Below are 20,607 nucleotides of genomic sequence, written 5' to 3' on the forward strand. Positions count from 1 at the left end.
AAAATAGTAAAACAGAAAATGTACTGGCAGCTTAATACAAGGTTTTTGATGCGTAATAGAAATCACCAACTCAGACAATATAGCAAATTGAGCTATAAAAAAGTTGCTAAATGTCACTTTTTTCAACTTTGCAAGGTTAAACGATGTTGGAAGAAAGATCAAGGTCTTATAATGCAACTTAAAAGCAGAAATATATGGGGGAAAATAAAAACATGAATCATAAAATACGGAAAACTGCTAATTTACAGATATTATTTCTAATACAGATATGTATTTAGGAATAAATCTAGAAATTAACAGAAAGAAAGGACCGGCAGGCTTTTGTACCGTAAAACAGTACAATACATCACTTTAAACTATTAAAAATGTCAGTAAAAGTCACTTTTTTAACAATTCTTCAATGTTAAAAGTTGTTGAAGGAAATATCAAGAGCCTACAGTGCATCGGGAAAGTCTTCATAGTGCTTCACTTTTTCCACATTGTTTTATGTTACAGCCTTATTCCAACATGGATAAAATTCATTGATTTCCTCAAAATTGTACACACAATACCCCATAATGACAATGTGATAAAAGAAATTGTTGCAAATTTATTGCAAATAAAAAAGCTGTAAAATCACATGTACATCAGCATTCATAGCCTTTGCCGTGAAGCTCTAAATTGAGCTCAGGTACATTCTGTTTCCACTGATCATTCTTGAGATGTTTCAGCAGCTTCATTGGAGTTCACCTGTGGTCAATTCAGTTGATTGGACATGATTTGAAAAGGCATACACCTGTCTATATAAGGTCCCAGGGTTGACAAGCATGTCAAAGCACAAACCAAGCATGAAGACAAAGGAACTGTCTGTAGGATTGTCTTGAGGCACAAGGCTGGGGAAGGATACAGAAACATTTCTGCTGCTCTGAAAGTTCCAGTGAGCACAGTGGCCTCCATCATCTGTGAGTGGAAGATGTTTAACCACCAGGACTCTTCCTAGAGCAGTCCGGCCATCTAAGCTGAGTGATCGGGGGAGAAGGGCCTTAGTCAGGGAGGTGATCAATAACCCGATGGTCTGAGCTCCAGCGTTCTTCTGTGGAGAGAGGAGAACCTTACAGAAGGACAACCATCTGTGCAGCAATCCACCACTCAGGCCTGTATGGTAGAGGGGCCAGACGGAAGCCACTTCCCGCCTGGAATTTGCCAAAAGGCATCTGAAGGACTCTCTGACCATAAGAAACCAAATTCTCTGGTCTGATGAGACTCAAATTGAACTCTTTTGAGTGAATGCCAGGCATTACGCTTGGAGAAAACCAGGCACCGCTCATCACTAGGCTAATACCATCCCTACAGTGAAGCATGGTGGTGGCAGCATCATGCTGTGGGGATGTTTTTCAGCAGCAGGAACTGGACGACTAGTCAGGATAGAGGGAAAGATGAATGCAGCAATGTACAGAGACATCCTGAATAGAAACCTGCTTCAGAGCGCTCTTGACCTCAGACTGGGGCGACGGTTCATCTTCCAGCAGGACAATGACCCAAAGCACACCCCCAAAATATCAATGGAGTGGCTTCACAACAACTCGGTGAATGTCCTTGAGTGGCCCAGCCAGAGCCCAGACCTAAATCCAATTAAACATCTCTGGAGAGATTTTAAAATGGCAGTACACAGTTGCTTCTCATCCAACCTGATAGAGCTTAAGAGGTACTTTAAATAAATAAAAAAATACAAATAAATTAATTAAAAAATATATTTTTTCACATTGTCATTATGGGGTATTGTGTGTAGAATTTTGAGGAAATCAATGAATTTAATTCATGTTGGAATAAAGCTGTAACATAAAAAGTGGAAAAAGTGAAGCGCCATGAATACTTTCCGGATGCACTGTATAATGCATTTAAAAAGCATAAATAGACTGAAAAAAAGGTAATCATTTGTTTTTGTCAACTGAAAATAAATGTGTTGGGTCACTGAAGTTACATATTGTAGGGATGTAACAATTGGTAGAATTGGGATATTCCTATATGATAGTGTTTTGGGTGAACAATTCCATTAAAACACATATTATGAAGATATATTGTCATCCTTTTCTGAATCAGGCGAGTTTGGTCTTGAAATGTGGTACAGCTGTGCAGGTCCTGAGGAGTTTCTCTCTGTGAGCAGTCTTAGCATCTCGGCCAGCTGTCTTTCGAGTGCACTCATCCTGCAGCCCAGCGAGTGGATATCCCCCTGCAGATCCTGCCTCAGCTCCGAGAAGCAGGTCTGCAGACTGTGCTCCGGGATGGGGTAAAACAGGCGCTTTTCTTCAGGCTGAATGGGGCTCCGTTCCTGCGGGGTCCCGGCACTGCCCATATTGTCCAGGCGCGGGTCACTCTTGGTGATCCCACTGTCGCAGGAGTCTGTCTTCTTCAGGGATAATAACTCATCTTGAGATTTAGTCCTGTCCGGCAACACCTCCATGGACTCGGCTTTGGTCACAGAATGTAGGGAGAGGTCAGATTTGGCCGTGGCTTCCTTAAACCGACTCCAGCCTTTACTTTTGGGAGCTTCTACTGATTTTTGTGCTGTATTCGGGGCTAGGGGAGTGTTCAGTTTTGCTCTGCATAATGTTTTGGACGATGGTGTGGTTAGGGAAGAGGTATTCAGCGTGGCTGGATTCTCTGTTACGGTGACGATGCTGGTGGGTGAGGTGATCTCTTTTACCATGGTTTGCTCTGATTTACCTTTCTCCACGTCCTGCTCTTCCGTATTGGCCTTCTCCGCTGCCAGACGAGCCTCTTTCTGCTGCCGAAAGCGCTGGAAAAGACGCCGCACAGGGTGATCTGGAGGGAGATTCAGAGGAGCTTCGTTCTTCCTCCGCAGCATCTCCTCTTCCTCTCGTTTTACGTCACTGATTTTGCGGAAGACGATCTGTAAGATTTAAAGGAGAGAAAGGACACTTCTGAATTAATGATCATGGGGTTACATTTATAATCATACTAAACTGAACTGAAGTAGTTTCAGTTCAACAGTTTAAAATAAATTGCATACAAATCAATGCTAATGGGAGATCAGAGGCTTATTACCAACTCGCAGACGAACGACCCAAAATGTGCAATATGTTTGCTGCAAATGTGTGGAATTTTGAAGTTTGTGTCCTCCGTGTTTTCGTGTGAACACAGCCGCATTGGCCAATCAGAAAGAAGAAAACAGCACACGCTGACATTATTCAATTCAATTTAAATTTAATTCTATAGCGCTTTTTCAATGTAGATTGTGTCAAAGCCACTTAACATAGAAGTTCTAGTAAAGTCCAGTTTTCAGAGTTGAAATTCAGTTTAGTTCAGTTCAGTGTGGTTTAAATTTCACTGCTGAAGGCTCAAACACTAAAGAGCATATCCATCGCTGCACAGCTCCACAAGTCCCAAAACAAGCAAGCCAGTGGCGACAGCGTCGAGAAAACTTCACCAACTGACGAAGTAAAGAAAAAAAACCTTGAGAGAAACCAGGCTCCAACCATTTTTCCTCTGGCCAAACTTCCTAAGTGGAGCTGCTGTCTAGGCGCCCGAGGACGGAGAACGCTGGATGTCCATTGTGGAGAACTGCAGGTGCGAGTAGGTCACCGGCTGGCCCACAGGATCAATGCGGAGACTCGTCTGTCACTGTGGTCTTACAGGAAACAGTCTCGTGCACTTGATTCCTCCATGACCACCACAGCATCAGCTTGGGATACGGCCTGGTCCAGGATTATGGATACCTTGGCATCATTTCATCACAGGATCCCATCAATGCCGTTGCATAATCTCTGGGGGCCTCAGGATGAGTATCTCCAGGTGGAAATAGAGAATAAAGAAAATAATTAGCGTAGCTGCTGTTCATAGTATATTTAAACGAAATGCAAAAATGAAGTGCTATAAATCAAAATAGTAGTTATATAAACAAACATGTAAAGCATTTCTAACAAAAAATGTCTGGTGCATTAAGACAGGACCTGTCCTACAGGTGGTTGTCAAGCCCGCTTACCTGCGTGGAGCACACTTACGCATCATACCGTTATGCAATACATTGAGTGTATGCTTTACTAAAAATACAGGTCTTTAATCTAGTTTTGAACTGAGAAAGTGTGTCTGAGCCTCGGACATTATCAGGAAGGCTATTCCAGAGTTTAGGAGCCATAAATGAGAAGGCTTGACCTCCAATTGAGGAGACATTATGAGGAGAAAACATCCCAGTTACGGATGTAACCCACGTTCCCCGAAGAAGGAACAGAAATGCCGTGTCAGAATGACACTTTGGGGGTATCGCTACATAACCAATCATTCTGATAAGTAAGAAAACGGGCCAATGAATGACCATGAACTGGCAGTGTGTAGCTCTTGTAGCTGATGACAAATACAATCAGCTGAGTAAAAAGGCACCAGTTGAGAAGAGCAAGGCAGGCTTTTATCACTGAAGATGTTGAACATACAGCTAGGGCCAGCTGCTGTGGCGTCAAAACATGGTATTTCTGTTCTCTCCTTCAGGGAATGTGGGTAATGTCGGTAACCAGGCCTTCCCCATCAGGTCGGGAACTCCAATGCAATGTTGGAATGACACTTTGGGGGAAGTGTATGGAAAGCACCACAGCAGCTGGACCTTGCCACGGCTTTGGGGAGGTTTGTTAAGCATAGCATGAGCACACAATCATCACCATAGACGCAGCCCTCAAACGTCCCCAGGCCCTTACTAAACTGAATATGGAATTTTTCAATACATTTTTCAGGGGAGTCATATGAGACTTTCACCTAGCTAAATTTAGACTAGGAATTTTGAAATATAACAGTACCTTGGGAAAGCATGCCAGTCCTGAAAGGGAGAATGGGGAGCTGGGAATCTGAGGAGACATGAAAACATGGTTAGTGGGAAGAGAAGACACGGTTCATTTCAGAAGGAGGAACTGAACCATGGCTGAGTGATGCATATGGGATTGCCAACAGAGGGACAAGCTTGCACCAATCCTCAGAATGTGGGTTGACATATCGGCATACCTCCAACATGATGGGCCAAGCATTAAAAGTTGGGGGCCTTGGAGAAACTCTCTAGGGTTTACCAAATAGGAAACCCACTAAACAGAGCAGAATAAGTGCACGCATCTCAGAGTTACGGACAATGGAGCAGCTAGCATGTTTTGACACAGATAAGTTTCCTTCATTTACAGACCAGAACTGTCTACATTAGTAAACATGAGGAAACTGGCTTCACTTTAAGGTTATAAAATCTCGCGAATGTATTAGGTGTCGCCCAGCCCGCTGATCTACAGATGTCTGCTAGAGAAGTGCCGCATGCTAACGAAGGCAACATCATAGAAATAAATATAACAAAACATGCTAACTGCAAACCACAAACCAAACGAAATCACATTCTCTCAAGTCCTCACAAGAGAGACTGTCCTCACAGAGACACACAGAAGTCAAAGAAAGATCGTGAAAGAGCGTGAGTGAGAAGGAGAGAGATCGCCATTGCAGTTACACACACACACACATATCCCCAAAGTACGTTGTGCAGGGGAACGTAACAAGTGCACTCTCACTCCTGAGGGACATAGCTCGCCCTATCCAGTGAGCCAACCTCTGTTCAGATACGCCACTTCACTTCTGCCGACTACCATAATAGAAAAAGAGCAGCTCAGTAAATCAAATGCTCTGAGTGCCGTCCACATTAAGGCATAGAGCGCAGATAGGACACAGCAATGAGAGGGCTGGGTCTGCCTCCTCCGTGGGCAGTGATTGCAGGTTCACTACCTGGTCTCTAAAGGGCATCGTAGGAACCTTGGGCACATATTCCAGGCACAATTCACTGACCGAAAATGCCTCCAGACCCCTGACCCTCTTGATTGATGCCAACATGTCTTCTTGGACAGAAATCTCAAGGATACTGAGTTGAGTGGCTCGAACGGATCTCTGCAGGCCCCCAGCACTACAGCAAGATCCCAAGAGGGCATGAGGGGGGGGGGGGTGCGATGTATTTAATCGCCTCATACCTCTGAGGAATTGGATGATGAGGTTATGCCTTCCCAGCACACTGCCATCCACCGCATTATGGTGAGTGGAGATGGCAGCAATGTAAAACTTCAGTGTGATGGGTGACAGCCAATGCCCAAGCTTAACCTAAAGAAGGAAAGCACAACACTGATCTGGCATGTCCAGGGGTCTTCTTGGCGAGAAGCAAACCACACAGCGAATAGACTCCAGTTCAGGGCGTAGATCTAGGATTGGTCATGACCCGCAGCTCTTTTTAGGCACGATGAAGTACAGGCTGTAAAACTCGCCTTTCATCACATTTGGAGCAACCAGAGTTCAAGCATGGTATCGGGTGGAACCACCCTCGTGCAGCTTGGCCAACTGGTAGGTGGCCGTAGCATGCAGAGCAGAGGTTGCCTGGCCAACAGCGGTGTAGGCTCTGGCTGTGTAAGACACAGATGCTTTGAACGAAAGCTTTGGCTGACCCCTCCAAGTGGACCCGCCCTGCGGGCAAAGTTTGACCACAATAGCGCATTCCACCTGCGATAAAGCCAAATGTTTTATATGATTTAATTACAATACAGTTTGTAAAGAAATCTTTTCAGTCTTTTAGTAGATATGATATATGAGAGACCTTGCGTTGTCTACCAAACAATTGTATCTAAATGGATTTGTATTATAAACCTTAAATAAAAGTAAAACATTCATTATTTTATTTAATAATTTATGTTTATAGTTTCTATACTTCCAAAATCCTTCTACATGAATCGACAAACTCTGAGGAGAAAGAGCTAAAAAATGTTGAAAGCATGTCGTAGCTGATTACGGGAGATATATCCTGCTGCAGAACCGCAGAACACACGTTTCAGGCGCACACACAATCTAGCACACACGATTTAGGCAAACCATATATGGTAACTAACTAACTAACTCCTTAGTATTATCGCCACCTATTGAATTTCACAAATATGGTTTCCCATTTCAGTCATTATTCTTATATCGTAACGATCATTTTAACATCGCTGCAGTTTCTAAACTCAAATGATGTAAATAAAATTAATTGGTTCAAGACACATGACTTTATTCATGTGTCCACATACACAAAGAAAACATAATAGACCGTCTAACTGTAGGATTAAGTGTAATAAACTAATTCAGGATCTTAATATTATCATACTTGGTTGAAATCACTTTGTTGTAAAATATAAAAAGCAAACAACGTCACATTAAAATGAATTACTATATTTAATCATTCAAACAATGTATAATATAGGTTTAAACTGATTATCTGATTATAAACTACTATCTTTTACTAAACTGTCACAGCTGTTAGTTATTTATTTATATATATATATACATATATATATATATATATATATATAATTTTTTTAAATTAATTATTAATAGTTAATTTGTTTCTATTGCAAAATTTTGGTTAAAAAACAATATATTGCTTACAGTAAATTACTACAGTATTTAATGTGTGAAATCATTAATTAAAAAGTTATTAGAAAATTAAGCAAATACACACAATTAAATCGCTTAAGTAAAATATTAATATAGTGTTTTACATTTATTACATGTAAAAAAAGATTTTTATTACATATAAAATGTATTATTGTCTATAATAACATGCTAATATTTCATTCATTATAAATTAATCCATTATATAAATTAAACCTGTCCAAAGTAGATCATTCAGCAAGGCCAGCAAACGAGTATCTGCTATATTGACTCTGTCAGATAATAATGATTGATCATCTATGTTGACTGATAGGACACTGTTCAGTCTATTATATTGAATGGCGATCGGAAACAACGCTCCCCATGCCCGTCTCGATAGCAATATCTGTGAAAAAGGAAACATTATTGTTTATTGTGTACAATATTTATTAACCATATATATCAAAATATATCGATGACGATGTCCTAGAACACGTTAATAACATTAACATCCGTCGTAACCATATATGGTTTGCCTAGATTGTGTGTGCCAGATTGTGTGTGGTTCTGCGGACCTGCAGCTAGATATTATTGGATTACGGCAGCTGGTTAAGTCCAAAAAAGCTAAGTACTTTTTAAATTTGGCTTCTTGTTTTCACCACAAATGAACCAATGTACAAAAAACGCACATTTGCACTCTGTAAATTTGAACTGAACTAAATGAGGCAGGTGTGAAAGCATCCTTATTTAACTAGAATGTTGTTCAAGGATTAAAAAAAAGACGATCCAGAAATATGTTTTACCTTCAAAACCTCAGTCGCATTCTTCAAACACAGAAGATATCACAAGACAAATCTATCTGGGTCTAAAATGTGCCTTCAGCTTCTAGACATAGTGAAAAGTGTCCAAAATGAGAGAGGATCGTAATGCCCTGCAGATATTTCCCGCTGTGTTCATGTAAAATGGGGTACAACAGCTTTCCACACCCTGGCAGAATGAGCTCTCTTGTTTTTTAATGAATTATAAATGAACCTGGTGGCTCAGTGAAAGCAAGATCACTGTACTGACTCCTCATGTTGGATAGTGCCTTCCTTTATTGCATTCACTTTAGTTACTGCTAAAATGTGCTTAATTACTCTTAACTCATGAATATGATGTAAAACGATTATGTTCAACATAAGTTGTATGACATTACAGCATTAAAGTGTACAAAAATGCATCTTAAAGGTGCCATAAAATAAAAATATAGACACAGTTGAAGTCAGTGCTCTTCATGGACTATCATCATGGCAAAGATAAAGGAAATCAGTTATTAAAAATGAGCTATTAAAACTATTATGTTTAGAAATGTGTTGAAACATGATCCTAAAACAGAAATTGGGTATGCAGGGGGGCTAATAATTTTGACTTCAACTGTAAATACAGGCCAAATATAGATGTATGTGGAAGCTGTTAATGATGTTGGTTTGCTAATTCCTTCCTGTCCACAGACTGACTCAGCTAAACATTGTTTGCTCACCAGGACAATGAATCCTTACACACACACCTGAGAAGAGCAACAATGAATGGATTTTCTATCAGCTCAGACAGATGGCTTTGAGATGTGTGGTGAGGGCTGGAGGCGGACAATATTCAGCAGTGTCATTTTTCTGTCGTGTCAAAGTTAAAGTTAATGGGTTTTGTGGGCTAGAGAGGTTTATAGTTTATTGCCAAGTCTGAAAACAATAACAACAAACAAGTTTTTCTTAATGTAGGTATTTGATCTTTCATCTGTGGAAAACTACATGGAGATGTTTCCAAGATGGCTGCCAAGTGAAAGCCTAAAAGGGACTTTGAGGGTTTCCATCAAGTTGTTAGAGCAGCTCATTGTAGTATTGGTAACCCAGCAACCAGTTTTGGGGAGTAACTATTTACATGTAATGGTGTTATGTAATTTAATTACAAAATAAATCAGTCATTTGTAACAGTAATTCGTTACAGTTACTGAGAAAAATTTGTAATTATATTACAGATACTTATAAAAATGTTAAAGATTACAAATGGGGTTACATCTAAATATATTCTTTAAAAATCTGGGATATGTTGAATAATATTAATCTGCTGCTTTGCCTGTTTTTGATATGCATGATGCCTTCTGCTAAGGCCACTTATTAAAGCGGTGCTATTCTGATGCTTTTGATTGGTTTTCCAGTTTGAATTTGCGGCACACTTGCCGCTGAAAGCATTAGGCTACTACAACCAGTCTGAGAGCTGCCACCATGGCGAGTGATAAAAATGCATTTCATTGCTGGAAATGTAAAAATAATTTTACCCAGAAATCTGAGAAGGGCACAAATATAACAGTTCAGCTTCAATGTCGAACCTGAAACATCAGCAGGTATGTAACCTAGCCTTTCTTTATTTTATAAAAGCTTAAGGTTTTTGTCGTTATCGTGAGTGTACAGAAATAAAAACAGACCCTTTCATTTCGATTGATATATTATGACTCACAAAGTTATCGATTTGTGAAATTCAGGGTGACAGACTCCTCTGGCCAAAGCGATTTTATCCCATTAACAGTGTTGGGCAGTAGGAGTGAGGCTTCTAGCTTAACTACATTTCTCAGTACACTGTAAAAAATAAATCCATCAAATTTACGGTAAACAAACGGCAGTTGTGGTTGCCAGTATTTTACTGTTAAAAATACAGTAAAAAACGTAACAGTAATTCCTCATTTTTTTTTTTAAATATTTTATTTAGAGTTTTTTAAAGAACAAACCCCAAATCCCTCCCATGCCAGCAAATAAAAATAAGTAAACATATTTGACATGTAAATACATATGCACATACACGTCCACAACTGTACAGATACTTAATCATATTCCTCCATGTGAAATCTATACCTGCACATATTCACAAGTCCAGTCAAATATCTGCATATGTACATTACATATAGAGCATATACACATATGAGAGTACAAATCAATACAGATAACAAAAGAAGAGGGAAAAAAAATGAAAAAGGAAAGGAGATAAAAAATGTAATTCCTCATTTTTACAGTAAACTACCGTCTTTCATTAATTTATAGATATAATATGTCTGTATTTTGAATTACCAACATCTACACATCTTTTGTTACACAGATAGACACGTTCACACAGCCAAATGCAGGAGGTGATGAGAAAGTTACTCATCACAAACAACTTTTCCCACAAGCAGTAAAGTGTATGAGTGTATAGAAGGTGCTCAGTGTCATTCACACAGCTACTAAACACCAGTATGGTAACACGCATAAGAATAAAGTAATGTAATAAACATTGTTTATCAATATTAGATGTAAAATAAATCTCTAATGTACATAACTGATGGGGAAACAAATAAAAAGATCCATAGTAATGTCAACAAAAAGCATAAAAAAATGATGTGCCATGCAGGGAATTCTGGGAAAGTCAATTTACGGTTATTCGCCATATATATTAAGGAAACATACTGTTAACCAGGTTATGGATTTTTACCATAGAGTTTTTACAGTTTTTACTGTTGAAATCACAGCCATTTTACAGTGTATAGTGTGGCGGCAGTGTCACTACTTTATAAATCTATTTTATTAGTCAAGTAGCACAGTGGCGTCCAGACAAACTACATTTACCGATCGTGGATCAATAAGTGACAGCACCAACATTCATAGAGCTGTGAGGCCGGTGTCTAGCCGATGCAAGTACGATCGCATGACGATTTCTACTTCTACCTGTTTTTCAGTGGTCGACAACAAACTTTTTAATGCGTGACTGCCACCTCTCTCTCTGGTGGGTGACGTCGCCAACAAATTAGGCTAACACAAGAAATTATATATACCTCATCAAGATGGCGCCGCGGATGGCCGCTTCGGCGTGGGGCTCTCCAGTGTTTGTACTGTTTTTGTTAGTCTGTCCTGTTTTATGTTTGTCAAACACGATCAGTTACACCACGGACGAGCTGCTGAACATTCGGCAGTGCACACCAACTAATCAAGAACTGGATTTTGATTTTTGTGGCGTTTTGCGGAACATTGTAGTCGGCGGAGCAGCCGCATTGTGGAAACGCTACAAGACGCGCAAGCGTGGGAAGCGAGCCGGCGCGCTCGTCGGGCTAAGACAGCGCGGCTTCAGAACGGCGCTGCCCAGCATTCACCTGGCGAATCTCCGCTCTCTTCCTAACAAAATGGACGAACTACTTCTGCTCACATGCAAAAACAAGAACTTTAACAACTCTGCTGTCCTGTGTTTCACGGAAACCTGGCTAAACGAAGCCATTCCGGACAGCGCATTAAACCTACCGGACTTTCAGCTGTACAGAGCAGATCGCGATACGGAGTCAACGGGCAAAACGCGCGGTGGTGGGACATGCTTTTACATCAACAGAAGGTGGTGTACGGATGTAACTGTGTTAAAGAAGATGTGCTGTCCTGATGTGGAAGTGCTTTTCATTAACTGTAAGCCGTTTTATTCACCAAGAGAGTTTTCCTCGTTCATTCTCGTCTGTGTTTACATTCCACCGCAAGCACACGTGAGTACTGCGCTGCAACAGCTGGCTGATCTGATCACAGAGACAGAACAACAACACCCGGACTCTGCTTTTATCATACTTGGGGACTTTAATCAGGCAAAACTCACACATGAGCTGCCTAAATTCAAACAGCACATTACATGCCCCACCAGAGGCAATAAAATTTTGGACCATTGCTACACCACAATAAAGGATGCATATCGCTCCGTCGCCAGAGCAGCTCTAGGACTCTCCGATCACTGCCTGGTTCATCTTATACCAACTTACAGGCAAAAACTTAAAACTACTAAGCCAGTATTAAGAACTGTCAAGAGATGGACCAACGACACAGAGCAGGTCTTACAAGCCTGTTTTGAATGCACTGACTGGGATGTTTTTGAAGCTGCAGCCACAGATCTGGACGAGCTCACAGAGACTGTAACATCATACATCAGTTTCTGTGAGGAGTTATGCATCCCTACCAGGACCTACTTGTCATTTAACAATGATAAACCATGGTTCACACCAAAACTCAGACAGCTTCGTCAGGCCAAAGAGGATGCTTACAGGAGTGGTGACAGGATCCTGTACAATCGGGCCAGGAACACATTGACAAAGGAGATTGGTGTGGCTAAGAAAAGCTATGCCAAAAAGCTGCAAAACCAGTTTTCAGCTAACGACCCTGCATCAGTGTGGAGAGGCTTAAAAGATTTCACTAATTACAAGACACCGTCCCCCAGTATCGACAGCAATAAACATATTGCAAACGAGCTGAATATGTTCTACTGTAGGTTTGACACCTATGACCAGACACCTCACACCCACCCGGACCATCTCCCAACACAGCCATCAACACCACATCAACACAGCCCGGACCATCGCCCTACACGGCCATCAATACCACATCAACACAGCCCGGACCATCTCCCTACACAGCCATCAACACCACATCAACACAGCCCGGACCATCGCCCTACACAGCCATCAACACCTCCAGCCATCTTCCTCTCCCCCCCTGCTCTTCAGATCAGTGAGGAAAATGTGCGTCAGATCTTCAGTAAACAGAAGAGAAGGAAAGCACCAGGGCCAGATGGTGTCTCACCAGCCTGTCTGAGAACCTGCGCTGACCAGCTGGCTCCCATTTTCTCCCATATCTTCAATAGATCACTGGAACAGCGCAAAGTTCCATCCTGCTTTAAGCGCTCCACCATCATCCCAATCCCAAAGAAGCCAAAGATCACAGGACTCAATGACTACAGACCTGTGGCCTTAACATCTGTGGCCATGAAGTCATTCGAAAGACTGGTGCTAGCATATCTGAAGGACATCACTGGACCCCTGCTGGACCCCCTGCAGTTCGCCTATAGAGCAAACCGGTCTGTGGATGATGCAGTCAACATGGGACTGCATTATACCCTACAACATCTGGACAAACCAGGGAACTACGCAAGGATTCTGTTTGTGGACTTCAGTTCTGCCTTTAACACCATCGTCCCATCACTGCTTGAGTACAAACTGGCCCAGCTCTCTGTTCCTAGCTCTGTCTGTCAATGGATCACCAGCTTTCTGACAGATAGACAGCAGCTAGTCAGAATGGGCAAAATCACATCCGACAGCCGCACCATCAGCACTGGTGCCCCCCAGGGATGTGTTCTTTCTCCACTGCTCTTCTCCTTGTACACCAACGACTGCACTGCAAAAGACCCCTCCATCAAACTCATTAAGTTTGCAGACGACACTACTGTTATCGGCCTCATCCAGAACGGTGACGAGTCTGCATACAGACAGGAGGTGGAGCGGCTGGCGTTATGGTGCAGATACAACAACCTGGAGCTGAACACGCTCAAAACAGTGGAGATGATAGTGGACTTCAGGAGAAACCCCCCTGCACTCCCCCCACTCACCATCATGAACAGCACTGTGGCTGCAGTAGAGTCATTCAGGTTCCTGGGCACCACCATCTCTCAGGATCTGAAGTGGGACACTCATATAGACTCTATTGTGAAGAAAGCCCAGCAGAGACTGTACTTCCTTCGTCAGCTGAGGAAGTTCAACCTGCCACAGGAGCTGCTCGTACAGTTCTACTCAGCTGTCATCCAATCCATCCTCTGCACTTCAATCACCGTCTGGTTCGGCTCAGCTGCCAAAACTGACCTCCGTAGACTACAGCGAATAGTCCGGACTGCTGAACGAATCACTGGCACTACCCTTCCTACACTTCAAGAACTGTACTCTTCCAGAGTGAGTAAAAGGGCTCGCAAAATCACTCTGGACGCCTCACACCCAGCACACTACCTGTTCGAACTGTTACCATCTGGTCGGCGCTTCAGAGCACCGAGCACAAAAACAGCCAGACACAGGAAAAGTTTCTTTCCTCAGGCTGTCTGCCTTATGAACAGTTAAATATTCCCCTACTGTGCAATAAATATGTGCAATACTTTCTCATACGCACTTGTACACAGCACCTTATATCAATATACAATGCAATACTTTCTACATTCGCACTTGTACACAGCACCTTATAACCTGTATATTTATAACAATCTGTACATACAACTCAACATCCAGGTTTCTTCACTAACCGCATCTGTTTAATGTTCATAATTTTTTATTATTATTATTTTATTTTTTCAGATTTATTTTGTGTTGTCACTTGTCACTTTATGTACACTGGAAGCTTCTATAGCCAAAACAAATTCCTTGTGTGTGTGAAGCACACTTGGCAATAAAACCGATTCTGATTCTGATTCTGAAATTTGCTTAATGGAAGATGACAGAGATAGAGAAGATGCAAAACCCTCTAAATCCATTAGACCTTTTTTCTTGTAAATGAGCATTTCCTATCAGGCTCCTCTGAGTAGGTTCAGAAGTTTCATTTTATATGTAATGATAAGGTTATTAGCTAGTAAATTAAATAACTTTTTCATAAATGTCACTTTAGACTATTCTTTGGTTTTTAACAAGGTACATTTTATTTTGCGTCAAAATCAGCTAAATCCACTTGTGCTTTTTTTGCAAAAACCTCTAAATCCACCTATTAGGACAAGACATTGTAATTAGTTGACAATCACCAAAGATGCCATTATAAATTATTTTACCAAACATAAAACACATTACACAGACCACCTAAAATTTTAAATATATAAATCTGTCAAGTACGTGTCGGTTCATTCCACTGTGATAAACCAGGGACAAAGCAGAAGGAAAATGAATGAATGAAATCTGTCAAGCGCATTAATCAATAACAGTAAAACTGATATTTATTAAATCTTAACAATCTGTTGTCACTTGTGATATTTGGGATTTAAATTTAATGTAAGTAAAGCAATGTAAACATTGCAAACATTGTAAACTAAGCTTGGCAGACTGAAATAATATAGTGTAAAAACATCAATATCTGTGAATAGTCCATTAAGATGAAAAGCTTATCAAGACGTAAAGATATTATGAAGTATTGAAAATAATGAATAGTTTTATACATTATATTTATCTCTAAAAAAATAGCTTAAATTAGCAAATAAAACACAAAAAGTAGGCCTACTGGGCAAAAAGGGGATATCTCTCAGATACTTTTAGAAGCTGTCATTCATTCATCCTCACCATACTTATCCTAATATCATCCACGTGGGACAAAAGAACGGCATCTTAACTTCGTCTTTCGTGAAACGGTGTTGCCGTTTAATGTATAGTAAATACATTAAAGTAGCGTCGCTGCGTAAAAAACGTTATGAATGCATGTTACACTGTACAGAGTGTTTTCTTTTTCTTATAATGCACAGAGTGTTAGGGGCATTTTCATTTGCCTTTCACTGACAGTCGGACAGGCTCATCTAGTTGATCAAACTTCCGAAAGCGGAATAAAACAGTCTCCTCGTAAAGCCGGCATATCAGCACGCTGCTAGATTGAAAACATATGATTCAATTCGCGCCTTCTAATTGGTTCTTAGGATATAGCGGCTTTTGCCAACAAACTGTTATTTCTGAATGACGCTGGGATTTAGATGATTAGAAGCAAATCGATTTGTTGATGGTGTGCTACCTAAAACACTCCATCAATGTCATTATCTCATTTTTGCGGATGTAGCAGTTAGCAGATTTTGCATCTGAACTCTTCATATATATATATATATATATATATATATATGAGTAATATATGAGTATGAGTATATATGAGTAGTAAAAGCTAAAGTATACTATAGTAATTACTATTAGTTCATAATAGTTACTAATGATACTACATTATGTAGTGTAATATATTAATGAAGAGTTGTAAATATAAATATACAATATGCAAAATTTTGATTTTGTAACGACAGTAAACAATGTTTTTGTTATAAGGTCTAGTTTTGTGGTGGCTGTACTTTAAAATAAATGAATATAATCTTAATTCAAGTGATGAGAGATGTTGAAATTCTAACAGTAAACAGAGCTACTGTAATGGCTCGTTTCCACTGACTGGTACGGTACGGTTCGGTTTGGAACGGGTCACCTTTATAAGGCTTGCGTTTCCACTAACAAGGGTACCCTTTTGGTAGGCGTGGTGTATTACAGAAAGTTTCAGTCGACGTCATTCTCGCTCGAGGAAATGTCTACAGTAAAGCTGTATGGGTCGCTCACATATCATATGAGAAGCGCTTCTCACAAAACAGATGCTTCATACACATAAATACTTGTGTATAAATGTTTATTACTAACTTTTCAATGAACATGAGTTGATTATAACTGCAGATCAAAGACAGTGCGAAATAGCCTACTGTAACGTCTGTAATTATATTAAATAACTAAATAAATGAACATATATAAACACATACAGCCCCTTACAGTCTCCGATATGTTACCAACTACAGAAAAACTACACACAACAGACATTTTGTCCGTATTTAGGTTCAAAACAACACAAAATATAGCCCACAGTCAGTGCAAACCTCTCATCTGTGTCTGTAATCTTCAGCAGCACATGTAGCCTCTGTTAGACAGTAATTCCGTCATTCTGAGTTCATATTAGTCCAAAAGGTGAAGATAATAAGTTAGTTATACATGGCATTTTGTTCGCGTTTGTTGAAAAAATAATGTGCTCCTTTTTTTCCGGCTTCTCCTTTGTTTGTTCGCGCTTCACTCTCGCGTTTGTCAGTGTCTGACAGGATCGGGTTTCAAAAGCACGTGAATAATCAAGCGCAGGTTATTATCATCAGCTCAAGAAGTTTGTTATTTCAGATATAATGTTAGACGCACGCGAGCGCTAGCAAGAAAGCGAAACCGCTTGCGCCTCAGACTGGCTCGTAAAAAACTACAGGGCACAGGGTAAATCTGCTCTTCTTCTTGGATTTGTGGCTGTTCATCAAGATGACGACAAGGTTTGTTTGAGCCCAGATCTACCATGGCTCGTTATTATATGTATTTATAATTCCGCTGTAATCTCTCGGCTGTGCGTGTATTTCAAACATGGCGGGTTTTTTGTTTTCATTCTGGCTTGTTGCGTAAGCGAATGACGTATCTCTGTAAACCAATAGAGTTCAGCTGCGTGTGTGGCTCCGCCTTTTGGTACCCTTTCTCGTGTTTGGTACCCTTTCAAAAGGGTGCTGAAAAAGTGGTACGGTACGGTTCGGTTCGGTACGCTTTTTGACAGTGGAAACGGCCACACCATAAGGTCACACCTGCTTGGTATAAATGCTTGAAAATAGTTTTGTTGAAAATATCCATTAGAAATTTTAAAGTAATCAGACATAATCAGTTACTTTACTTTTATAAAGTGATTGAAAAGGTACACTACTTATTACATTTTAAATAGGGTGATTTGTAATCTGTAATCTATTACATTTCCAAAGTAACAACACTGCCAGCAACCAACAGTAAACAAGGCAAGCATAATGGAGACAGCTGATTGGCCACTTGGGTGTAATGTACTCTAAATCAAGAGTTTATTCGACAGAAGCATTTCTTTTCTGTTTCTGAATTTTGATGTTAGGATGAAAACCTGGCTCTAATTCTCATCTGACATGTTCGCAGTGAATATTTTACAAGTAAGTTTCAGGGTTGAACTCTGTGGATGACTTAAATGGTGCTGTTGTGAGCCTTGGCAGTTCCAGGTTACTACACACTTTCGTTGTATGCAAAAAAGTGTGTTGAAAGAAGCAGTTATGACGACTTGGAATGACATGAATGGGAGTAAATGATGATTGAATGCTCCACTGTTATTTCAAGACGTGACCAGAAGGTCCTCCAGTAATGATTTTTTTGAGTCTTTAAACACACCCAGTTAGATAATTGCACCACCAGCACAAAATCCCTCGAGTCTGGATTGGAAATGTATCCGACACAAGCTTCCATCATCATTTATTCACTCGAGTGAAGGGGACTGGTGACAGTTTACCGCTCATGATGATCAATACAGTAACAGGGCTTTAAAATTGGCTTCCATTAGCATAGAGGTGACAAGAAACAATTGCATGCCTCAAAGATAAATGACTTCAGTTAAGAAAATCGGAAGTGGGCAATCTTATCACAGGGAAACACACCATGCCACAACTACAGTTAGGTATTGATTATTTTAGAATTAAATAGTAACATCATTTCTAATAGATCATTCACATTGCAGCTTAATGATCATGCGGCCAACACTGCAGACTGCCTCAATGACCTTTAGGTGATGAAGGTGAGGTCAAATGGACATTGAAACGACGACCTTTATGTGACGAAGGCAAAGAAAATCAGACATCGGACATGACATGTCTGAAAAAATGATGTATGAGATGCAATGTGTTTATAAAATATTTCCCATTCAGCTGCTCTCCTCCAACTGGTTCAACAACCTCGTTCAGCACTTTTTGTGGGCAAACATTAGACTAGGTACTTTCCCCAGGGTTGGATGTGACCTAAATCCCTCTTCTGAGTGTAATATATGTTAAGAGATTTGCTATTGTTACAGTACATATAGAAACATAATTTAAGAGACAGTTGTTCTATTGTCTTGGTGTTTCCAAATATAGAATTTAAGTATTTGATCTGGAGGTGTAATCGGGCCATAAAAGTTAGGCCCAATAGGGTCAGAGCCCGACAGAATTCGGCCAGAGCCCGACAATTACATTTTGATTGACACCTTTTTAAAAGCCCGCACCTTTTTATAGCCCGACATTATTCAAATGTGCACATGCACACAGCTCTTTTGCCTTTTTTCAAGAATGAAACATAATTTTTTAAATAGTTTTAACATAATTTATTCATAACAAGCGTTTAGGCCACTTAGAAGTTGAAAAAAAAAAAAAAGTCCTCCGTAAACATCTCGGCATTCTCTAGGTACACACACTTAGCCTTTAAATTGGTCAACACACCAATAAAAATAAGTCCTAACAAATTAAATTAAAATTAATTCTAAACTATGTCGGGTATTTGGCAATAACAAAATGAAGATAAAGGCACTGCGGGATTTGTTTCACCACTTTTCTTCACAATCCGGCTTTAAGGCGACGGTGAAGCTGAATATTAAAAGAATAATGCCAACATTAGCCTATATACTCCGACTACATTATTGAGTTAATTAATATTTAGTTATAATTAGGGTTGGGTGATGTCGATCAATTTGGCATTGTACGATGTCTAATGTGAAACATCGCGATGGACGATGGCATCGTCGTCATAGGCAGCAGTGAATTAATTATTCATGAATAATTAATTAAGTAATAACGAATTAATTATTTGTAGCCTTTCGTTTCAACTACCTAACCTGCATGGTCTTTATTTTACCCATAACCAAATCATAAATAGATAAAGATAAGTTACACACAAATTGCCACCTGTCAATCACTTTTTTTCCGCAGGACTCTGGCATGAGTAGTCAGAGTGATCTGTGTTGTTATTATGGCGTCAACAAACTTGGTTGGTAAAAAAAGGTGCACAACAAACAGCAACCAACCAACAGTATCTGAGGTTTTTGCTAAGATTACTAAGTACAAGTGTGAAAGCGAAAGATTGAAGCAGTGTACTGAAGCTGTGATACGTTACCTGATAGATTCAAAAGATCGAAGAGTTGATAGAGACAAGATTAATCAAATTTCACCTTTAATAACTATAGTGAGACTCGATCCAGCAGTATACTGTATCCTTGATAAACTGTCTGACATGCACTGCTCTCTAGGGTTTTGTGCTCAGAGCATCGGCTGCTGACTGCCTGGAGCTCAGACTTGCGCGTATGCTGCAGCGCATCTGCGCATGCCTGTGTGTGTGTATATGTGTGTGTGTGTGGTCACGTGATGTTCATTCTCAGCGGTATTGTGGAAGGAGAACTGTTCAGAAATGCTAAATGAAACACCAGTGTGGATGTGGATCATTTTCGTTCTAAAATGCCATTTTAAAACTAAGACGTATTAGTGTAAACGAGGCCTAAGTGTGCATTTTTCGCGAGCGGGTTTGCAACAGGGGTGGGGCGGTTGGGGCTATCAGCCATCGTCTATTGGCCCAACCTTAGTTATAATAATAACAAACGATTTGATTACTTTCTCGCACTAATCGAAATGAATCACATGACCCTGTCTAAAATGATAGAAATTAAGCCTGAACCCACCGAGTCCAGTCAGGTTGCTTCAGGTTTGGGCAAAGATCTTCAGATCTAACTTGATCATCATTTACTTCCATTCATGTCATTCCAAGTCTTCACAACTTCTTCTTTCATTGGACTTAAAACACACTTTTTGCATACATCGAAACAG

At 40.2% G+C, this 20,607-nt stretch overlaps 1 protein-coding gene across 1 annotated transcript in view; it reads right to left on the minus strand.

The window, feature by feature from the left end:
- Positions 1 to 1,947: 1,947 nt before the first annotated feature.
- Positions 1,948 to 20,607, minus strand: part of kcnh1b (potassium voltage-gated channel, subfamily H (eag-related), member 1b) — a 76,860-nt gene continuing 58,200 nt past the window's right edge. The window contains exon 11 of the mRNA XM_056448599.1: positions 1,948 to 2,890. Coding sequence (XP_056304574.1) covers positions 2,045 to 2,890 — 846 coding nt within the window. The 3' untranslated portion in view covers positions 1,948 to 2,044. The remainder of the gene's footprint in view (positions 2,891 to 20,607) is intronic.

Source organism: Danio aesculapii, chromosome 22 (assembly GCF_903798145.1).
Source record: "Danio aesculapii chromosome 22, fDanAes4.1, whole genome shotgun sequence".
NCBI classification, from domain to species: domain Eukaryota; kingdom Metazoa; phylum Chordata; class Actinopteri; order Cypriniformes; family Danionidae; genus Danio; species Danio aesculapii.